General features: G+C 45.3%; 1 protein-coding gene across 1 annotated transcript in view; it reads right to left on the reverse strand.

Annotated features, from left to right (window-relative positions):
• The window catches only part of LOC309545083 (coiled-coil domain-containing protein 17-like), a 125,281-nt gene extending 104,212 nt beyond the window's left edge, over positions 1 to 21,069 (reverse strand). The window contains exon 1 of the mRNA XM_082244216.1: positions 20,917 to 21,069. Within this exon, the coding sequence (XP_082100342.1) occupies positions 20,917 to 21,051 (135 nt within the window). The 5' untranslated portion in view covers positions 21,052 to 21,069. The remainder of the gene's footprint in view (positions 1 to 20,916) is intronic.
• Between the last annotated feature and the right edge of the window lie 2,483 nt (positions 21,070 to 23,552).

Below are 23,552 nucleotides of genomic sequence, written 5' to 3' on the forward strand. Positions count from 1 at the left end.
CTCTCACAACACGGAGAATATAACAATCTCACATCACAAACGCCTATGGGATCAACACATGAGTAAAAGCAGCACACAAACTGAAAGCCACCATCCTCCTCCTGGTCCAGCATCTTCAGCCACGTCAACCACTGCTGTCCTCCATGCCCCCTATCAACAACCCGCCCCTCCGCCTCTCACCTTCAGCAGTTCCTGCTCGTCACCTGCCCACAGTCAGGTGTCTGTGAAGGAAATGTTTGAGCGCAAAAAGCCAATCTCGCAGAGTCACCCCCTTGCCCGGCGTCTGACAGCTGGCTTGTCGGAACTCTTAGCCCGCCAGCTTTTACCATACAAGCTGGTGGAGTCTGAGGCCTTCAAAAAATTTGTCGCTATTGGGACACCGCAGTGGAAGGTACCCGGCCGAAATTATTTTTCACAAAAGGCAATCCCCAACCTGTACTCTATTGTGGAAAAAGAAATCATGTCACGTCTGGCACACAGTGTTGGGGCAAGGGTCCATCTGACCACTGATAGCTGGTCTGCAAAGCACGGTCAGGGCAGGTATATAACGTACACTGCGCATTGGGTAAACCTGCTGGCGGCTGCCAAGCATGGAATGCGTGGCTCTGCTGCAGAGGAGTTGGTGACACCGCCACGACTTGCAGGCAGGCCTGCTGCCACCTCCTCTACTCCTCCTACTCCATCCTCTATGCTAACCTCCTCGGCTGAGTCCTCTTCTGCTGTTGCGTCTTACTCCACACCAACTGCACCCCCCCAGCTCCCCAGGGGCTATTCCACATGCCGGATACGACAGTGTCACGCTGTCTTGGGGTTGACTTGCCTGAAAGCAGAGAGTCACACCGGACCAGCACTACTGTCCGCCCTGAATGCACAGGTGGATCAGTGGCTGACCCCGCACCAACTGGAGATCGGCAAAGTGGTGTGTGACAACGGGAGCAATTTGTTGGCGGCATTGAATTTGGGCAAGTTGACACATGTGCCGTGCATGGCACATGTGTTGAATCTGATTGTGCAACGTTTTGTGCAGAAGTACCCAGGCTTACAGGACGTCCTCAAGCAGGCCAGGAAGGTGTGTGGCCATTTCAGGCGTTCCTACACGGCCATGGCGCACTTTGCAGATATTCAGCGGCGAAACAACATGCCAGTGAGGCGCTTGATTTGCGACAGCCCGACACGTTGGAATTCAACACTGCTAATGTTCGACCGCCTGCTCCAACAAGAAAAAGCGGTCAACGAGTATTTGTATGACCGGGGTGCTAGGACAGCCTCTGCGGAGCTGGGTATTTTTTTGCCACGCTACTGGACGCTCATGCGCAATGCCTGTAGGCTCATGCGTCCTTTTGAGGAGGTGACAAACCTAGTGAGTCGCACTGAAGGCACCATCAGCGACATCATCCCATATGTTTTTTTCCTGGAGCGTGCCCTGCGAAGAGTGCTGGATCAGGCCGTAGATGAGCGTGAAGAGGAAGAGGAAGAGTTGTGGTCACCATCACCACCACCAGAAACAGCCTTACCATCGATTGCTGGACCTGCGGCAACACTGGAAGAGGAGTGTGAGGAAGAGGAGTCAGAGGAGGAATGTGGCTTTGAGGAGGAGGAACACCAACCACAGCAGGCATCCCAGGGTGCTCGTTGTCACCTATCTGGTACCCGTGGTGTTGTACGTGGCTGGGGGGAAGAACACACCTTCAATGACATCAGTGAGGACGAGGAATTGGACATGAGTAGCTCGGCATCCAACCTTGTCCAAATGGGGTCTTTCATGCTGTCATGCCTGTTGAGAGACCCTCGTATAAAAAGGCTGAAGGAGAACGACCTGTACTGGGTGGCCACGCTACTAGACCCCCGGTATAAGCAGAAAGTCTGTGACATGTTACCCAATTACCGGCAGTCGCAAAGGATGCAGCAGCTACAAAATAAGTTAAAAACTATGCTCTACACAGCGTATAAGGGTGATGTCACAGCACAACGGGAATCCAACAGGGGAAGAGGTGAAAGTAATCCTCCTCCTACCACCACAACCACGCCGGCAAGGACAGGACGCTTTACAGACGTCTTGTTGATGGAGGACATGCGGAGCTTTTTTAGTCCTATGCATCGCCACAGCCCTTCGGGGTCCACCCTCAGAGAACGACTCGACCGACAGGTAGCAGACTACCTTGCCTTAACTGCAGATATCGACACTCTGAGGAGCGATGAACCCCTTGACTACTGGGTGTGCAGGCTTGACCTGTGGCCTGAGCTATCCCAGTTTGCCATTGAACTTCTGGCCTGCCCCGCTTCAAGTGTGCTGTCAGAAAGGACCTTCAGCGCAGCAGGAGGTATTGTCACTGAGAAGAGAAGTCGCCTAGGTCAAAAAAGTCTTGATTACCTCACGTTTATTAAGATGAATGAGGCATGGATCCCGAAGGGACTGACAGTGGGGGATGCATTTGACTAAAAAAGGCCTGGTGATGACTGAGATGCCTTGGCCTAAAAATGGTCCACACGCTGCTGTATATAATCATTCTCTGCATGCCGGATGACTTACGTGACGTCTCCGCCACCAACTACGGTTCAAGCAGCAATGTTTTAGTGCACTTTCTGCCTTAAAACCTCAATTTTTCAGGCCGCTGCTACAGCAGCGGCTGCAACAATACCTACTTTTTCATGCATGTGTACATGCCTAATTTTTCTGGCCTCTGGTGCTACACTGTGGCTGCAAAAAAACAAAAAACAAAAAAAAAGGCACATACATGTGTCAATTCCCCTTCGTGATCGTTACCTTGTCGTGGTGAAGGGGCTTGCGTATCACAATGAAGCGATCACCTCTAGGATTGTGTTGGCACACCCCAGATGATAAGGTCGTTGCTTCATTGTGTACAGACCAAAAGCGATCCGCAGGATAATTTTTCATAAAAAAAAAACATTCATTTTCTTTCATTCTTTCTGCGGAGCTGGGTATTTTTTGGCCGCGTTACTGAATGCTCATGAACAATGGCTGTAGGCTCATGCGTCCTTTTGCGGAGATGACAACCCTGGTGGTCAGTCGAACCCAAGGCAACATCATCGACCTCATCCCATATGCGTTTTTTCTGGAGCGTGCCCTGCGAAGAGTACTGGATCAGGCTGTAGATGAGCATGAAGAGGAAGAGTTGTGGTCCTCATCACCACCAGAAGCAGCCTTGTCGTTGTCAATTGCTGGACCTGTGGCAACGCAGAGAGAGGAGTCTGAAGAAGAGAAGTCAGAGGAGGAAGGTGGCTTTGAGGAGGTGGAATACCAGCCACAGCAGGCGTCCCAGGGGGCTTGTTCTCACCTTTCGGGGACCCTTGGTGTTGTATGTGGCTGGGTGGAGGAAGAGACCTTCAATGATGTCAGTGAGGACAAGGAACGGGACATGGCTAGCTTGGTATCCAACCTTGTGCAAATTGGGAGTTTGCGGTTGTGCAAATGGACTGACTGACTGTTAAACGGGGAGTTTGGTCTGTCAGAGTTTGGTCTGTCACTGTGAAGCGGGCAACGGGCGTAACCCTTACACTACTTGACCGATAAAACATCATACCTGATCGTATTCACACACTGGATGTTTTAGTGCTGGTTTACACTGCCGCTACCACTAAAGTAGCGTCGCTTCCAGTGCGACTTTGGCGCGACTTAGCGCGACTTTGGCGCGACCTCATCGCGAGGTGACTTTTTATTTGGCCAATCACAATATCATGTTTTGTTACCGTCACCTAATTTCCTTTTCCTGTTTTTTGTTTTACATATTTCCCCATGTGTGCAGTGTTGTCTGTGTCATAGCTCAACTGATAGGCATGTTTGCCTTGGCATATCATATTTCAGCTTGCCAGAAAGAAAAAAAGACAGCTGGAAAGACACTGCATTAGTTTTCTACTAAAAATCATAAGAAAAATGCTGTTTTTTTTGGGTTGTGGACATACTACAGAGCTGAAACTTGACAGGTACACTTTTTAGACCCCCCAGACACTAAATACAAAAAATGACATGCCTGCCTAAAAAAATGCCCGATAAATGCCTGCAAGAGAAAAAGACAGCCGCAGAGAAGCCGTATTCCTGAAAATATAAGAAAAATGCTGTTTTTTAGGGGTTCTGGACATGCTACAGATCTGAAACTTGACAGGTACACTTTTGTGACCCCCCAGACACTAAATACAAAAAATGACATGCCTGCCTAAAAAAATGCCCGATAAATGCCTGCAAGAGAAAAAGACAGCCGCAGAGAAGCCGTATTCCTGAAAATATAAGAAAAATGCTGTTTTTTAGGGGTTCTGGACATGCTACAGATCTGAAACTTGACAGGTACACTTTTGTGACCCCCCAGACACTAAATACAAAAAATGACATGCCTGCCTAAAAAAATGCCCGATAAATGCCTGCAAGAGAAAAAGACAGCCGCAGAGAAGCCGTATTCCTGAAAATATAAGAAAAATGCTGTTTTTTAGGGGTTCTGGACATGCTACAGAGCTGAAACTTGACAGGTACACTTTTGTGACCCCCCAGACACTAAATACAAAAAATGACATGCCTGCCTAAAAAAATGCCCGATAAATGCCTGCAAGAGAAAAAGACAGCCGCAGAGAAGCCGTATTCCTGAAAATATAAGAAAAATGCTGTTTTTTAGGGGTTCTGGACATGCTACAGATCTGAAACTTGACAGGTACACTTTTGTGACCCCCCAGACACTAAATACAAAAAATGACATGCCTGCCTAAAAAAATGCCCGATAAATGCCTGCAAGAGAAAAAGACAGCCGCAGAGAAGCCGTATTCCTGAAAATATAAGAAAAATGCTGTTTTTTAGGGGTTCTGGACATGCTACAGAGCTGAAACTTGACAGGTACACTTTTGTGACCCCCCAGACACTAAATACAAAAAATGACATGCCTGCCTAAAAAAATGCCCGATAAATGCCTGCAAGAGAAAAAGCCAGCCGCAGAGAAGCCGTATTCCTGAAAATATAAGAAAAATGCTGTTTTTTAGGGGTTCTGGACATGCTACAGAGCTGAAACTTGACAGGTACACTTTTGTGACCCCCCAGACACTAAATACAAAAAATGACATGCCTGCCTAAAAAAATGCCCGATAAATGCCTGCAAGAGAAAAAGCCAGCCGCAGAGAAGCCGTATTCCTGAAAATATAAGAAAAATGCTGTTTTTTAGGGGTTCTGGACATGCTACAGAGCTGAAACTTGACAGGTACACTTTTTAGACCCCCCAGACACTAAATACAAAAAATGACATGCCTGCCTAAAAAAATGCCCGATAAATGCCTGCAAGAGAAAAAGCCAGCCGCAGAGAAGCCGTATTCCTGAAAATATAAGAAAAATGCTGTTTTTTAGGGGTTCTGGACATGCTACAGAGCTGAAACTTGACAGGTACACTTTTGTGACCCCCCAGACACTAAATACAAAAAATGACATGCCTGCCTAAAAAAATGCCCGATAAATGCCTGCAAGAGAAAAAGCCAGCCGCAGAGAAGCCGTATTCCTGAAAATATAAGAAAAATGCTGTTTTTTAGGGGTTTTGGACATGCTACAGAGCTGAAACTTGACAGGTACACTTTTGTGACCCCCCAGACACTAAATACAAAAAATGACATGCCTGCCTAAAAAAATGCCCGATAAATGCCTGCAAGAGAAAAAGCCAGCCGCAGAGAAGCAATATTCCTGAAAATATAAGAAAAATGCTGTTTTTTAGGGGTTCTGGACATGCTACAGAGCTGAAACTTCACAGGTACACTTTTTAGACCCCCCAGATGCTAAATCCAAAGAAATTTTTTATTTTTATTTTTTTTTAATTTTTCCAATAATTGGCTCTCTATAAAAAAATTATAATTTTTAAGAACTTTTTTTTGCGTGATCCCTCTCCGGCATGCCACAGTCCAGGTGTTAGTCCCCTTGAAACAACTTTTCCATCACTATTGTGGCCAGAAAGAGTCCCTGTGTGTTTTAAAATTCGCCTGCCTATTGAAGTCTATGGCGGTTCGCCCGGTTCGCCGGTTCGCGAACATTTGCCGATGTTCGCGTTCGCCGTTCGCGAACCGCGAATTTTAGGTTCGCGACATCACTAGTCTTGTGTGAATTGCTTTCTTGAGGTCATGCCACAGCATCTCAATCGGGTTGAGGTCAGGACTCTGACTGGGCCACTTCAGAAGGCGTATTTTCTTCTGTTTAAGCCATTCTGTTGTTGATTTACTTCTATGCTTTGGGTCATTGTCCTGTTGCAACACCCATCTTCTGTTGAGCTACAGCTGGTAGACAGGTGGCCTTAAGTTCTGCTGCAAAATGTCTTGATAAACTTGGGAATTTATTTTTCCTTCGATGATAGCAATCTGTCCAGGCCCTGACGCAGCAAAGCAGCCCCAAACCATAATGCTCCCCACCACCATACTTCATAGTTGGGATGAGGTTTTGATGTTGTGTGTTGTGCCTCTTTTTCGCCACACATAGTGTTGTGTGTTTCTTCCAAACAACTCAACTAACAAACAATCCATTCTTGTTTAGTGTTTTACGTATTGTAGATTCGCTAACAGGGATGTTAGCATTTGCCAGTGACTTTTGTAAGTCTTTAGCTGACACTCTAGGATTCTTCTTCACCTCATTGAGCAGTCTGCGCTGTGCTCTTGCAGTCATCTTTACAGGACGGCCACTCCTAGGGAGAGTAGCAGCAGTGCTGAACTTTCTCCATTTATAGACAATTTGCCTTACCGTGGACTGATGAACAGCAAGGCTTTTGGAGATACTTTTATAACCCTTTCCAGCTTCATGCAAGTCAACAATTCTTAATTGTAGGTCTTCTGAGAGCTCTTTTGTGCAATGCATCATTCACATCAGGCAATGCTTCTTGTGAAAAGCAAACCCAGAACTGGTGTGTTTTTTATAGGGCAGGGCAACTGTAACCAACACCTCCAATCTCATCTCATTGATTGCACTCCAGTTGGCTGACATCTCACTCCAATTAGCTCTTGGAGATGTCATTAGTCTAGGGGTTCACATACTTTTTCCACCTGCACTGTGAATGTTTACATGGTGTGTTCAATAAAAACATGGCAACATTTCATTCTTTGTGTGTTATTAGTTTAAGCAGACTGTGATTGTCTATTGTTGTGACTTAGATGATGATCAGATCACATTTTAAGACCAATTTGTGCAGAAATCCATATCATTCCAAAGGGTTCACATACATTTCTTGCAGCTGTATATACAGCACATTTAGGGTAAGGGGTGTAATTTTTGAAAAAAAAACACCTTATGGGCTCTGCTGTGCTACATTTCATAAAATGAAAGTGGAAGTCCAGGCTAGCTCTGACTAAGCTTAAAATGGCTCCCACCCTCTTCTAACAACTATACTAACTACCCTGTAGAAAGAAGATGCTTATACATGCCTATTTTTTAGGGCGCTCTGTCCAGGTCATGTGATTGTCTCCCGGCATCCAGCTTCAGGGGAGAGGAAAGAGCACTGACAACAGATGCCCAATACTAAGCCTATTAGTGACATCACCACCCAGGCTGATTTAAAGGGGTTGTAATGTAAGAAGGTTTTTTATCTTAATGCATTCTATGCATTAAGATAAAAATCCTTCTGTGTGCAGCAGCCCCCCTATTACTTACCTGAGTCCATCCCATCCAGGGATGTTGCAGGAGTGTCTCGGGTGCCCAGGACTCTCCCTCCTCATTAGCTGAGATGGCAGCATGGCGCCATTGGCTCCCACTGCTGTCAATCAAAGTCAGTGAGCCAATGAGGAAAGAGAGGGGGAAGGGTCGAGCCGAGGCCCCATGTCGGAGTGGAAACAGGGAGCTGCGGCTCGGCTTGGGTGACCCCATAGCAAGCTGCTTAACAAGAGAGAGGGGCCAAGAGCACTGAAGAGGGACCCAAGAAGAGGAGGATCTGGGCTGCTTTGTGCAAAACCACTGCACAGCGGAGGTAAGTATGAAATGTTTGTTATTTTTAACAAAAAAAAAAACTGAGAAACAAGACTTGAATATTACTTTAGGCTTAGTTGGAGCCAGCCTGTAATTCTACTTTAAATTGTTGTATAGGTAGAAGTTTTTTTTTTACCATAATGAATTTTATGCATTAAACTAAAAATCCTTCTGTGTGCAGCTTCCCCACCCTGCCCCCTCTTATACTTACCTGAGCTCAATCCAGTGCTGTGCACGACAGCAGTGGCTCTCTCTCTGCTCTTTCCCTCCTCACTGGGCAGATTGATAGCGGAGCTATTGGCTCCTACTGCTGTAAATCAAATTCTGTGATGAGGGAGCAGGGGACAGGACCTGCAGGTGTTCATCAATAGGAAGGATATGGTGGTATACCGAGAAGAAGAGAAGCTAGGAGTGCCAGCTGGAGACACAAGAAGATGAGGATCAGGGCTGCTCTGTGCAAAACCATTACACAGAGCAGGTAAGTATATAACATGTTTGTTAAAAAAATAAAAAGTACATTGAGATTTCCTGCAAGAAATGCTGATGATCTGTCCAGTAAAAAAATAGTCTCTTTTCCTCTGTTTAAAGGGCAAAAAACAATATATAATAAAACTAAAATATTCCAGCAGATTATTCAACAAGTTGAAAGATCTGTGTAGAAAAACAAGATTTGTCCTGTTCTACATTTTGCCGGCACTTTTTCTTTGTAGAACATTTGTACAATATTTTCTGTTGTTTTTTAACCACTTTACCACCGGAGGATTTTCCTGCTTTACGTCCAGGCCACTTTTTGCGATTCGGCACTGTGCGACTTTAACTGACAATTGCGCGGTCATGCAACGCCGTACCCAAACAAAATTTACGTCCTTTTTTTCCCACAAACAGAGCTTTCTTTTGCTGGTATTTGATTACCTCTGCGCTTTTTATTTTTTGCGATATTAATAAAAAAATGCAAAAATTTTGAAACAAATAACAATATTTTTCTACTTTGATGGTTAAAAAATATCCAATATATTAAATTGTTGTCATATATTTAGGCCAAAATGTATTTAGCTACATGTCTTTGACAAAAAAATTCTCAATGAGCGTATTTTTAACCGCTTTATGACCGGAAGGTTTTACCCCATTCCTGACCAGGCCATATTTTGCAATTCGGCTCTGCGTTATTTTAACAGACAATTGCGCGGTCGTGCGATGCTGTACCCAAATTCAATTTATGTCCCTTTTTTTCCCCACAAATAGAGCTTTCTTTTGGTGGTATTTGATCACCTGTGCGATTTTTACTTTTTGCGCTATAAACAAAAAAAGAGCGACAATTTTGAAAAAATAACAATATTTTTCACATTTTTTTTATATGAAATTCCCCCCCAAAAAAATGTAAAAATCAAAATGTTTTATCATTTTAGGCCAATTTGTTTTCTGCTACATATTTTTGGTAAAAAAAATCGCAATAAGCGTATTTTGATTGGTTTGCGCAAAAGTTATTGCGTTTACTAAGGGAAAGATTTCTGTCATTTTTGGTGTTTTTTTTTTTTTAATGAGTAATGGCGGCGATCTGTGATTTGTTTTGTGGGACTTCGACATTGCGGCGGACAGATCGGACCCTTGACTGACATTTTTGACACTTTTGGGGGTACCAGTGACATTACTACAGTAATCAGTGCTATAAATATGCACTGTTACTGTAAAAATGACACCGGCATGGAAGGGGTTCATTTTTATTGGAGAGGGAGGGGATAATATATGCCTGGTGCTTACTGACGTGTGTGGGGGGAGGTGACTGAGTGACACAGGGACAGATCGCAGGTTCAGCTATGCTGAACCCAGCAATCTGACCCTGCCTGTCACTTAGGAGATCCGCCCGCTTTGTTTTCACAAGCGGGTGGATTTCCACACTAGATCCCCAACGATCGGGGAAGAGCGGCGGTGATCACCGCCGCTCCTCCCCATGCCCGACTACCGCTCTAACTGAATAAAGCGGGAGAGAGCCTCCGAGAGAGGGGATCGTCTGGTGATGTAGGTCTATGTAGGTGATGTACGTCGCCAGACGATAACGAACCACTTTGCCGCAGTACAGTCAACGTGACTGGTCGGCAAGTGGTTAAAGCAATTTTGAACCAAGATTTAATAGTAAACATTTCATTGCAATGATTATAAAGATGGACATAAAGGAGGAATGCTTTTTATCGGTCAAGCAATGGGTATTCTGAATGAGAATGGAGCCTCCTAGAGTACACTACTCATACATAGTCTAAACGTTTTAAGCATCATTCAAATAGTACATGTAAAGATCTAGCATGGACTGACTGACTGAATTTTGATCCATCTATGACTGTTAAGCCTCATGCACACAGGGCGTTTTTGCAGCTGCTTTTAGGAGCAACAAACAATTTTTTTTTTTGCAGCATAAAAAGGCACCTCCATGTTATTCTATGGCCTCATAGACACACAGGCATTTAGGAGCTGTAAGTGGCATAGGCCAGTACATTTGGAGCAGCAGCGTTAAGCTGTAAAAACGCCTGACGCTGCTGAAGGCTGCTTAACGCCGCATACAGCGCTAGGCCCCGTCAGACTTTTTTAAGCTGTAGTAGTTGGATTTGAGGTTGGAAAATAAAAGAGGGCAGAGAAAGGCTGCTAAACGTGGCTAAAACATGCATTAACCCCAATACATAACGCTTCTAAAAGCACGTTTTTATAGCTGCTTTTTCCTGGCGTCAGAACTGGCTTTGCAGTTCATTTTTTCAAACATCCTGTGTGAATGAGGCCTAAAGCCCCGTACACGCGATCAGATTATCGAACGATCTGTCGTCTGTTTTTTGTTGCATGCTAGTCTGATGTGGAAAGTGAAGAGGTTATTTTTATACGAAATTTCCCGTACGACAGAATTCTATTTCAGAAGAGATGTCATGTGTTGGATTGCTTTGTATGTGTTCTTACGTTTCTGAGCATGCCTAGTCTTGCTTTTAAGATTTTTTTCAGACGAAAACTGCACTAATTAAAAATCGGACATTGTGTTGATGTACGATAAAAATTTTATAGCCTGCACATCCAGTTTTTGTCGTCCGAAAATCCGTAATCGGCTGTCGAAAGCACCATACTAACAATCCTAAAATAGGCAGATCGTTCATCGGACAAAATTACCCTTCCGATTTTCGTATCGTGTGTACGGGCCTTTACTGTTCGACAGAAGTCATTCTAACGATCGACTTCCGTTGAATGGGACTATGAGAAAACATTTGTTAATCAGTAGCTGGCAACCACTGATCAGTAGAATCTGTCAGTGGAGAAGTCTGGCTGTGAGAATACAATGGCACAGAGGGGAGGATTCCTACTTCCACCTAACATGTTTTTTTTTTTTTTTTGATCAGCACTCTGATACAAGTAAACAGTGCCAGCCATTGATCTGTACAGGTTACAAATCTGACAACGGCCACTGACAGCTGATTGCATACAAAATGTGCAAGCAGCATTTAAAACTGAGGGCGAGAATCTCCTAATTCTCTCTGGCTGCAGATGAGCCGCCATCTTTTCTGAGATATTGGGGTTTATTTACTAAAGGCAAATCCACTGTGCACTACAAGTGCACTTGGAAGTCCACTTAGAAGTGCAGTCACTGTAGATCTGAAGGGGGGACATGCAAGTAAAATAAAAAACAGCATCTTTACTTGCACGTGATTGGATGATAGAAATCAGCAGAGCTTCCCCTAATTTTAGATATTCCCCTCAGATCCTCAGCGACTGCACTTCCAAGTGTGCAGCAATTTTGCCTTTAGTAAATAAACCCCATAGTCCGTCTCTTCCTTCCCTTGTCTATGAAAAAAGCAACAAAACTGTTGTGTGGACTTACTAAAACTGGAGAGCTCAAGAGCTGGTGCAGCTTTATATAGAAACCAATCAGCTTCCAGGTTTTTTGTCAAAGCTTAATTGAACAAGCTGAAGGTAGAAGCTGATTGGCTACCATGCACAGCTGTACCACATTTTGCACTCTCCAGTTTTAGTAAATCAACCCTAGTGTGATGACGGAGGCTTCCAATAGTAAAATGTACTGATTGTATACCCTGTTGTAGCTCAATATCTGCCCGATTGCTGCATTAACCACTTAAGCCCCGGAAGATTTTACCCCCTTCCTGAGCAGGGGGTATTTTGCGATTCGGCACTGCGTGACTTTAACGGACAATTGCGCGGTCGTGCGACGCTGTACCTAAACGAATTTCACATCCTTTTTTTCCCACAAACAGAGCTTTCTTTTGGTGGTATTTGATCACCTGTGCGATTTTTGATCATGCGCTATAAACAAAAAAAGAGCGTCAATTTTGCAAAAATAACAATATTTTTCACATTTTTTAATATGAAATTCCCCCAAAAAAAAAATTTAAAAATCTAAATTTTTTAACATTTTCGGCCAATTTGTTTTATGCTACCTATGTTTGGTAAAAAAAAAATCGCAAAAAGCGTATTTTGATTGGTTTGCGCAAAAGTTATCACGTTTACTAACAAAGGGAAAGATTTTTGTCATTTTTGTTGTTTTTTTTTTAACGCGTAATGGCGGCGATCTGCGTTTTTTTTTTTTGGCGGTACTGCGACATTGCGGCGGACAGATCGGACCCTTAAATGATATTTTTGACACTTTTGGGGTTACCAGTGACATTACTGCAGTAATCAGTGCTATACATATGCACTGTTACTGCAAAATTACACTGGTAGTGAAGGGGTTAATTTTATTTGAGAGGGAGGGGCTGTGTGTGTCCCTAGGGGCGTGATTCTAACTGTGATTGGCTGTCTGTTGAGCTGTAGAAACAGTGATCAACGGTTCTACATAGTTTCTACACAGGGGAGAATGACAGGCGGCTTGTTTACACTAGCCACCTGACTTTCTCCCTCTGCAACGGCGATCGCAGAGTGACCGGCGGACATCGGGTCCGCCGGTCACACGCGCGGGGGGGTCCGTGACCACGCGGGAGCGGGAGCGCGCCTCCGGCGGCGCGCGCTCGCTCCCTAGACCCTCACAGGCTAGCGACGTAGATCTACGTCACTTTGCCTGTGAGGGGCTGACTGCCGACGTAGATAGTCGTTAGGCAGTCGGCAAGTGGTTAAGCACCGTACACACGTACTGATCGTCGGCCGAACGATCGGCCGTCTTTTGTCCAGGGCTGTCCTGTCTGTTGAAAACTGCAAAAGACTGCACACAAATTTTGTCGGCCAACAACAGCTGACTGCAGAAGTGATGTCATGTGATGGTTAACTTTCCGTGTGTTTTTTCTTCTCTGAGCATGCCCAGTCTTGCTAATCTGCTTTCTGTCGGCCGAAATCTGTACTGACTGGCGAACAATCGGCCGTTCTGGTGACGGCCAACAAATATTTTAAAGTCTGCACGACAGATTCTGTTCGGCCGAAAATGCGCTGTCGGCTGTCGGAAGCATCATACTAACAAGTCTACAATCGGCCGATCGGTCGGCGGCCGAATATTTACGGCCGACAATCGGTACGTGTGTACGGGGCTTTAGACTTTTGAATTGGGCCATGTATAACCAACCTAGAGAGTCCAATAAAAGCAAGTAATGAGACCATTATAGCAGTGATTGTGAGAATTGGTCTTTGCAGGGTGCAGTGATGAACACCTCCTATTGATGTGTAGCACCCTCCAGGGTAGGTGCTAGGTAAATTATAGTTGGGCCATATCTGCTTAACAGTAAGGCCATGTTTTCAGTAGGCTGTCATGTGTGCTGGTTGTGTTGGGGAGTCTCCCCACTGTGTCCCAATGAGGGCTCTCATTGGGCAGTGGAGGAAACCTAGCCAATAGCACACCAGGGCTTGTATCCATCCTGGAAGGTCAGATTCTGCCGCAGAGCATTCTGGGAGGGGATAAAAGTCTGTGGGGGGCACATGACAGGGTGTCTTTGGCGGGAAGCAGAATCTCAGGACGGAGAATGTGTCTGTCTCTCCTCCTGTCAGGAAGGAACGGGTATCCCAGGCGGCTTGCCTGAGGGGATACAGGGATGAGCTGAGCAGCAGGAAAGATCCAGTGTGCTGAGGACCAGCGGAGCTGTGGGGGTCGAGTTCCAGTAAAGCATTCTGAGTAGTGAGTACTGTGAACTGCCCCTGGGGTCTGCCTAGCAGAGCAGACCACTCCGGAGAAGGTCAGAGGGATCCAGGAGCCAGCTAGCCAGTGCGGAGTAAAGAGTAAAGGGGGTGCCAGAATTTGACCCTGAAGAGTAAGAGGGGGGGGTGCCAGCAGTTGGGCCCTGAAGTACAGTGTGTACAGTGCAGAGTGTGCAGTGCAAGGTACACAGAGTTGAATGTTGCAGCAGCAGTAACAGTACAGAAGGCTACCTCAGTCAGTGAAGACTACATGGAGCACTTTAAAGGACTTTTGAGTTGAGAGGAAGTGTCAGAAGTCGGATCCAAGTTCACAGACAGCAATTCGGTTTTGCAGGCGCCAACGGGCGATGACCGGCATTCTGCCAGCGTCAAAACAGCGCTTGCAGGCATTTTTCACAGAGTGTCCCAAGTTGTACCTAGTTGAGCCAGAGGAGTATCCCACTCATTCCCTTCTCCCATCCCTATACAAAATAAACAAAACAAACCAAAAGATGCCGGACTGTTCATTGCCTCAGATCTCACACTTGTGAGTGAATGAGGTGTTGGGGTTCATACACATGGGTGGTGTATTCTGTACATTGTGAATCAGTGGTTCATTTATGTGGCCTGTGCCACCTGGAGCTGTACGAACACAGCTGCAGGTCCTAATCTGACAGGCGTGGGGATGCAAGTGTACAGCCTGAACAGTATGTGCATTTGGGGGGCCACTCACCTGCACACCTGTCGCATTAGGGCCTGCGGCTGTGTTCATACAGGCACTGCATCCCATAGAATGGAGGTGGCTCTAGCCCAAACCCCTCCTTCACACAGCTAGAGTACCTGTATGAACGAGCCCTTAATTATATTTTTCTAATTTTTTTTCTTTTAACCACTTTACCACCGGAGGATTTTGCTGTCTTCCGTCCAGGCCACTTTTTGCGATTCGGCGCTGTGTGACTTTAACTGACAATTGCGCGGTCGTGCGACGCCGTACCCAAACGAAATTTACGTCCTTTTTTTCCCACAAACAGAGCTTTCTTTTGGTGGTATTTGATCACCTGTGCGATTTTTACTTTTTGCGCTATAAACAAAAAAAGAGCGTTTATTTTGAAAAAATAACAATATTTTTCACATTTTTTTATATGAAATTCCCCCCAAAAAAAATGTAAAAATCAAATTTTTTTTTAATTTTTGGCCAATTTGTTTTATACTACATATGTTTAGTAAAAAAAAATCGCAATAAGCGTATTTTGATTGGTTTGCGCAAAAGTTATTGCGTTTACTAACTAAGGGAAAGATTTATGTCATTTTTGGTGTTTTTTTTTAACGCGTAATGGCGGTGATCTGCGATTTTTTTTGCAGGGACTGCGACATTGCGGCGGACAGATCGGACCCTTGACTGACATTTTTGACACTTTTGGGGGTACCAGTGACATTACTACAGTAATCAGTGCTATATATATGCACTGTTACTGTAAAAATGACACTGGCAGGGAAGGGGTTAATTTTATTGGAGAGGGAGGGGTTAATGTATGCCTGGTGCTTACTGACGTGTGTGGGGGGAGGTGACTGTGTGACAGAAGGACAGATCGGATGTCCAGCTATGCTGAACACTCCGATCTGTCAGTCCCTGTCACTATGGAGATCCGCCCGCTGTGTTTACACACAGCGGGCGGATCTCCAGACTCGATCCCCGACGATCGGGGCAGAGCAGCGGCAATCGCCGCTGCTCCTCCCCTGGCCCGACTCCCGCTGTGAATGAACACAGCGGGAGCGAGCCTCCGGCGGCGCGCGAGTGCCGCCCACAAGGGGCGGAGTCCAGCGACGTAGGTCTACGTCGCTGGACGGGATCGCGGCACTTTGCCGCAGTAGCCTCAATGTAAGCGGGGCTAAAGTGGTTAAGAACCCTGTTGGGAAGGGGGGGGGGGGGCTTTCATGAAATATTGCTATGACAGTCCTACTTAAGAAACAGATCTCTCCAGTGATGTGCTGTCACTACTAAGAGGGATTCTCTGGTCTGGTCTTCTCCCCGGGTTCTTGGGCTCCAGTCGTTTGGCCAAACTACGATGATGGATGGTATGCCGTCCATTGAGAGCGCAGTGCACATGCGCTGGTGCTATCACCGGCTGCTACATTTAGAAGAGATTCACTGTACCTACAGGTACGCCCTATTATAGGCTTACCTGTAGATACAAGCTAAAAAGGAAGTTTACTACTGCCAGATCAGTTAGTAAAGGAGTTGACACATGGATGCAGAGGGAACTGACAGTGTAGGGGAGAAGAAGCAAAGTTGCATAGGTCAGGAAGCAGTCTGGGGGAGAGGAGAGGGAAGCCCAGCTACATAAAGCACACTTAACTTCATTGGGACAAAATAACATGCAGCAATGGAACCGGTGTAACAGTAAATTCTTCACTCCATGGTAATGCAGCTGATCAGCTGTGACTGTGTCAGGAAGGCAGAGCAAAGGGGGAGAGAGATGAAAAAAAATATACAGGCTGGGACAAGGAATATAGGAAGAATTAGCCCCCCATGAGGGGGACTAGTGACAGATGACAATGGTGTCTCTTTTCCTCTAGCAGCTGAAAGCTGGCAGCAGGGAGAGGGGGACAGCTTTCATCTGCTAGAGAAAGAGGGACATAATTGTTGTCTGTCAGTAATACCCCTTCCTGCGTGGGACCCCCTACAAGAGGACAGGTGGTTCCCCCCCTTTTAGCGGCCCTGGAATCGAGTAAGTAAAGCAAAAAGCACAGTGCCCTTAAAAAACATTTCAACACACATCATCAACTCGTGTCAACCTATATATGCTGTGGTGTGAATGGGCTCTTATAGAAGGGTAGTTTTTCTCTACCTATCACTGCCTTAAAGTGGAGTTCCACCCTATTTTTATACTTACCTCCATCTTCTCGCTCCGGGTCACCTGAAAAAGAAATGGATAATCGCATATTTTTTTTTTTTTTACTTACCTCGTAGCGAAGAAAATATACTTACCTTACTTCCTTCTTCCTCCTTCCTCGGCCGCGGCCCATCGTCACTTCCTGGCTCTGCAATGATTCCTGGGAGCTGGACGTCATAGCTCCCAGGAATCATTGCGCCTGCACCGGCCCCGACGTCAGTTCCGGGTCGCGCGCGTCATCCCCTTCTAAACAGCTTCTGGGCATGCCCAGAAGCTGTGGAGGGATGACGCGCGCGACCCGGAAGTGACGTCGGGGCCGGCGCAGAGCATCGTGGGACCAAAGAAGGCGGAAGAAGACGCCGAAGAGGACGCGCTGGCTTCAAGCTGCCCACATCTGAGATGGCAGCGCTGGACAAGACGTTTGCAAGGTAAGTATTTGTCCTAACAGGTAAGTGCAACCCGGGACAGATCAGAGGCTAGCCATTGTGGAATGCACTAGCCCTGACTGTCCCGGGGGTATTAAAAAAAAAAAAAAAAAATCCAGGGTGGAACTCCGCTTTAAGGCCTTCACTTAGGCTCCATTCACACCAATGCATTTTTTTCATGCTTTTTGCAGGAATGCAGGACATTTTTTAACATGGGTTCCTATGGAACACATTCACATCAATGCATTTTTGTGCCTCTGCGTTTTTTGGAAAGGGTCAGGGACTTTTTCAAATGTAAAATGGTGCTTTTTTGGTTCAATAGGGAAACTGCAAAAAAGCATGTAGTGCATTTTTACTGCAATTTGCATTTTTAAATCTGCCCAACAACAAATTTCCCCACCCCAAATAAAAAGCATTAAATACGCAAATCGGTGTAAAATCGCTGGAATAAAACGTGGAAAGCACAGGAAAAAACACTACAGAAACGCTCAAAAGCAGGATGCATAGGTGTGAATCGAGTCTTAAAAAGGAAGGTACTGCTAATCCTCTGCATGTTGGTCTGTTGATGTTTAACATTGGATAGGTTTGGTAATAAAGGTTTGCGTTTATTTAAACCCAGCAAAGAGTTTCGTTTTATCAGTACAGTTGTCTTTCGAACATACAATACAAATACACTACAACGCATTACATCACTTCCAAATTTTTATTCTGTCGTATGAGAATTTTCATAGCTTTAGTAAACTCTTAAATTTTCAAAATGAGACTAGCATGCAAAAAAAAAAAAAAAAAAAAAAAAAAAACTAGATGATCATTTGTCCAATAATGATAATCTCATCATGTATATCAGGCATAAGGGCTCGTTTACAATGGCTTTGCCCTTGAAAGTGCAATCTGCAGTGGATCATATTTCAGAGGATGTTTTACAGGCAGTGGAGAGGTGTTATGTTGTGTTCTCACTGCCTAAAACCTCACATTATGCCGCAACTGAATGCATTGATTGCACCTGGGTATGGAGCATTTGCAGCGCAGCCCCTTTCAGTTGACTGGGTTGCATTGGGCAGGCGTTACTGCCTGCTCAACAAGACTACAGGGATAATTTTTGCCTTGTATACAACCCGATCCATTGCCATTACAGCCTGAGGGAGAAGAGTTGAGGGGGGGGGGGGGTAATTGTCCCCTAACCCAAGTGAAAAAGAAGATTTAGGCCCCTTTAACACGGGGCAGACTGTTGAGATCAGAAGGGGATCTGTCTGATGATCTCCTGCTGATCAGAGCATAATGGGTGGAGATGACACATCCATGTCCACTTATTTTCTGCAGAGGCTGCTCTGCTTTAAAGAGGATCGGGAGCAGGGCTTTTTTTCAGCTGGAACTTGGTGGAACTAAGTTCCACCGCCTTTGGCTCAGGCCCTCTGCTCCCCGCTCACCACTCTCACTCATAAACACAGAGGCCCGGCTTTCTGTGTTTTCCAAGTGCAGTATGAGGACAAAGGAGATGCCGGTGTCCGGGGTGCAGTGTGAATGCTGACCCTCGCACTGGATGATCTCCCTGCAAGTGAGAGAGGCAAAGCCATCTACAGTATGAAGGGGGGTACTAGAGAGGAAGAGGGGTAAAAGAGAGATGTGGATGGGGGATGCAGAACTAAGCAGCTGTGGAAGAAGGCTGAACTCTGTACTGTGTGTGTAGTGCACCCCTGAACTCTTTAAGCAGCACACCCCTGAACTCTGCACTGTATACGTAGCACACTCCCGAACTCTGCACGTAGCACACCCCTGAACTCTGCACCGTATATGTAGCACACTCCTGAACTCTGTACGTAGCAGAACCCTGAACTCTGCACTGTATACGTAGCACACTCCCGAACTCTGCACGTAGCGCACCCCTGAACTCTGCACTGTATACGTAGCACACTCCCGAACTCTGCATGTAGCACACCCCTGAACTCTGCACTGTATACGTAGCTAACTCCCGAACTCTGCATGTAGCACACCCCTGAACTCTGCACTGTATACGTAGCACACTCCCGAACTCTGCATGTAGCACACCCCTGAACTCTGCACTGTATACGTAGCTAACTCCCGAACTCTGCATGTAGCACACCCCTGAACTCTGCACTGTATACGTAGCACACTCCTGAACTCTGCATGTAGCACACCCCTGGACTCTGCACTGTATACGTAGCTAACTCCCGAACTCTGCACGTAGCACACCCCTGAACTCTGCACTGTATACGTAGCACACTCCTGAACTCTGCACGTAGCACACCCCTGAACTCTGCACTGTATACATAGCTAACTCCCGAACTCTGCATGTAGCACACCCCTGAACTCTGCACTGTATACGTAGCTAACTCCCGAACTCTGCACGTAGCACACCCCTGAACTCTGCACTGTATACGTAGCTAACTCCCGAACTCTGAACGTAGCACACCCCTGAACTCTGCACTGTATACGTAGCACACTCCTGAACTCTGCACGTAGCACACCCCTGAACTCTGCACTGCATACATAGCTAACTCCCGAACTCTGCATGTAGCACACCCTTGAACTCTGCACTGTATACGTAGCTAACTCCCGAACTCTGCACGTAGCACACCCCTGAACTCTGCACTGTATACGCAGCTAACTCCCAAACTCTGCACGTAGCACACCCCTGAACTCTGCGTGTAACCCCACCGAACTCTGCACTCTGTGCATAATGCGCTCCTGGAATTTGATGCCCCTTTAAGACCCTCCCACTCTTAGTGAAATTTTAACCAGTTTTTTTTTTTTTGGAGGGGGGGTTCATGGTTGAGTTCCTGCATCTTTTTTCTGAGAAAAAAAGCCCTGGTCGGGAGTAAATGGTCTTCAGTGTCCATTTACACCTGACTGCCCTCCGTTCTGATCCCCCTAGACGGAGGAAGATGGATCCCTTTCTGTTTTTTTCAGCGGACCAGGTTGGATCGGAGGTAGGCGGATATAAACAGACATGAAGTTCATATACACCCACTGGTCCATAAGGGTGAATGGATGGACCTTATCAGACCCTTTGTGTAAGAGTAGTTTACGCTTGCGGTTGGGGGAGGCTGATAAAAACATGAGGCTGTGTAGCAATTTTACTGCCCCCCAACCACTCCCCCTAAGCTTCAAAGGCGGCATGCTGCGGCTATATTGCTTTGCGGCTCAATAAAAATGATCCCTACTGTCGCATTCAGGAGATTAGGGCCATGCCACTGTGGAATGATGATGTAGGCTTTTAGGCGTTAAACAGGCGGTGAGGATGTGACATATTGCCAGTTGCCACATCACTGCCTGTCAAACACCTCTGAAAAGAGGACTTCAGAGGGCCAACACTTGTGTAAACGGGCCCTAACAGAGCCCCATATGACAATAAGCATACAAGCGGGTCTATTTTTCCCCATTCTATCCAAAACAAAATAAAAAAGAGTTTGGCTGGATATACACTTTAAATATAAACATCAATATCTACGTATGTATGGAAAGAGATGAGTAAATCGTTCAAATGGTGCACAATTGTTATCAGCATATGTGTACATTTAAACAAATCAGAACAATAGTATTATATAAGCTTTCATGTCAAGGTTATAATGGTAGTTACCATGTCCTGGGGAGTCTGTGTTTCTCTTACTCTTCCAGTGTATGCACCAATACAGAATTTCTCCCTGTGTTTTTCAAGTAACAGCGAAGATTTAAAAGTCATATTGCAACTCGGGCAACGCAATAAGTCCGTCATTTTGGAAATTCAGTTGGCCTTTCAAAGTCCAGTTTTTCTTTTTTTTTTTTTTTTTAAAAAGTCAGAGATTTCATCCTCCTTCCTCGCCTTGCACTTTCTAGTTGTAAACTCCCATGTTTTGGGTTTCCAAAGTAAAAATATATAAAGTGGATATGATGTTTCTGCCGCACAACAAAGTTATTTCAGTTACTTAACACTAATTGTTGCTTGAAATGTCCCAGCTTCTGATTGTAGTCTTGCCCCTCCCCAGGTTCTAACAATGAGAAGTGGTTGGCAACCTGTGTTTGTGTATAACTATCCTGAACCCACAGCAAAGCTACAGCTACTGTTTAGAAAGGATTGGGAGTGACATCTACAGTTAAACCTTTGCATTGCAAATTATTCAACTCCTTCACTGCGTTTGCATATAGGCAATTCTGTTAAGATTTTCAAAAGCACACGCTGGGTGATCAGTTTTTTTTTTTTTTTATTTAAATTGATATATACTGATGTCCACTGTAATTGTAAAAAAAAAAAAAAAAAAAAAAAGCATGTTGCTGCTTTTATCTATACAAGTGCATCTCATAAAATTAGAATATTATCTAAAAGATAATTTATTTAAAAAAGTGACACTCATATATTTTATATAGATGCCTTATACACAGAGTGATATATTTCAAGTATTTCTTTCTTTTATTTTGATGATTCTAGCTTACAGCTAGCGAAAACCCAAAATTCGGTATCTCAGAAAATTAGAATATTACATAGGACCAATAAAAAAAAGGACTTTTCAGTAACCCAACATTTTTGTATTAAAAATATGTCCATGTACAGTATAGTATGCACTTAATACTTGTTCGATGCTCCTTTTGCATCAATGCAGTGTGGCATGGATGCGATCAGTCTATGGCACTTCTGAGGTGTAATGCCCCGTACACACGCACCGATTGTTGGCCGTAAATTTTCGGCCAACGTCCGATCGGCCGATTTTTGGCTTGTTAGTATGATGCTTCCAACAACCGACTGCGACTTTTCGGCCGAACAAAATCTGGTGTGCATGCTATAAAATTTTTGTTGGCTGTCACCAGAACGGCCGATTGTTCCTCAGTCAGTACAGATTTCGGCCGACAAAAGTCAGATGAGCAAGACTGGGCATGCTCAGAGAAGAAAAAACACACGGAAAGTAAACCAGAACATGACATCACTTCTGCAGTTGGTTGTTGTTGGCTGACAAAATTTGTGTGCAGTCTAGAGCACATTTCAACCAACACAACAACACTGGACAAAAGTCGGCCGATCGGTCGGCCAACAATCGGTGCGTGTGTACGAGGCTTTATGGAAGCCCAGGTTGCTTTGATAGCGGCCTTCAGCTCATCTGCATTGTTGGGTCTGATGTCTCTTATCTTCTTCTTGAAAATACCCCACAGATTCTCTATGTTGTTTAGGTCAGGCGAGTTTGCTGGCCAATCAAGCACGGTGATACCATGATTATAAAACCAGGTATTGGTACTTTTGGAAGTGTGGGCAGGTGCCAAGTCATGCTGAAAAATGACATCAGAATCTCAGAAAAGCTGGTCAGTAGAGGGAACCATGAAGTACTCTAGAATTTCCTGGTAGAGGGCTGCACTGACTTTGGACTTGATTTGGGGAGCCATGCCATAGTGTTGGTCCACTGTGTTTTATCATGACAGACTGTGGACAATTTTGCATTTCATTTGGAAATCAAGGTCCCAGAGTCTGGAGGAAGAGTGGAGAGGCACAGATTTCAATTTGCAAGAGGTCCAGTGTGAAGTTTCCACAGTCAGTGATGATTTGGGGAGCCATGTCATCTGCTGGTGTTAGTCCACTGTGTTTTATCAAGTCCAAAGTCCTATGACATCTGCCTGGAGGGAGGAGGCATTCCTGCTGGCGTCATTTTAGAATGCGCCAGTTGGGAAGTGGTTAATAGTAATGGGCCTATTTAAAATTAGAGTCTATGCAAAGATCACTGTCCATATATATGCAAAGTGCAGAAACCCATAGCAACCACATTTAGCCCTCGTTCAACCCGGCTTTGAAATCATCTTTGAAATGCGGCTTTGAAATAGTGTGAGTTCAGATGATTTCAGTCTGACTTCGGGGGCGACTTAAAAGACATCTGTGCGGGTTCATGCGCAGATGTCTATTGAAACCGCCCCTGAAGTCAACAAAAGTAGTACTACTTTTGGAAATGGGTGCAGCGGTGCAAAGTAGGTGTCACACTGATTGGGACACTCCCATTGCCTGCAATAGGCTGTGATTTTACATGCAATTTGACCTGTCACCCAAAAAAAAATGGTTAGAGGGGCCGTGGCTTGATGGCGGACCGAGCAGATCACTAGCTGCAGAGCTCCGTGTCTTCTCTGCCACCCTGCCGACCATCCTTCGCCGATCCATACCACCGTGATACTGTGGTATACTGTGATCCCCTAGACCTGACAGGTCAAAAAGTTGCACAATGTTTGACCTGCTTGCAGTACTTAGTTATTTAAAGTTAAAGTTAT

Source organism: Pelophylax lessonae, assembly GCF_965119305.1.
Source record: "Pelophylax lessonae genome assembly, chromosome: 1".
NCBI lineage: Eukaryota > Metazoa > Chordata > Amphibia > Anura > Ranidae > Pelophylax > Pelophylax lessonae.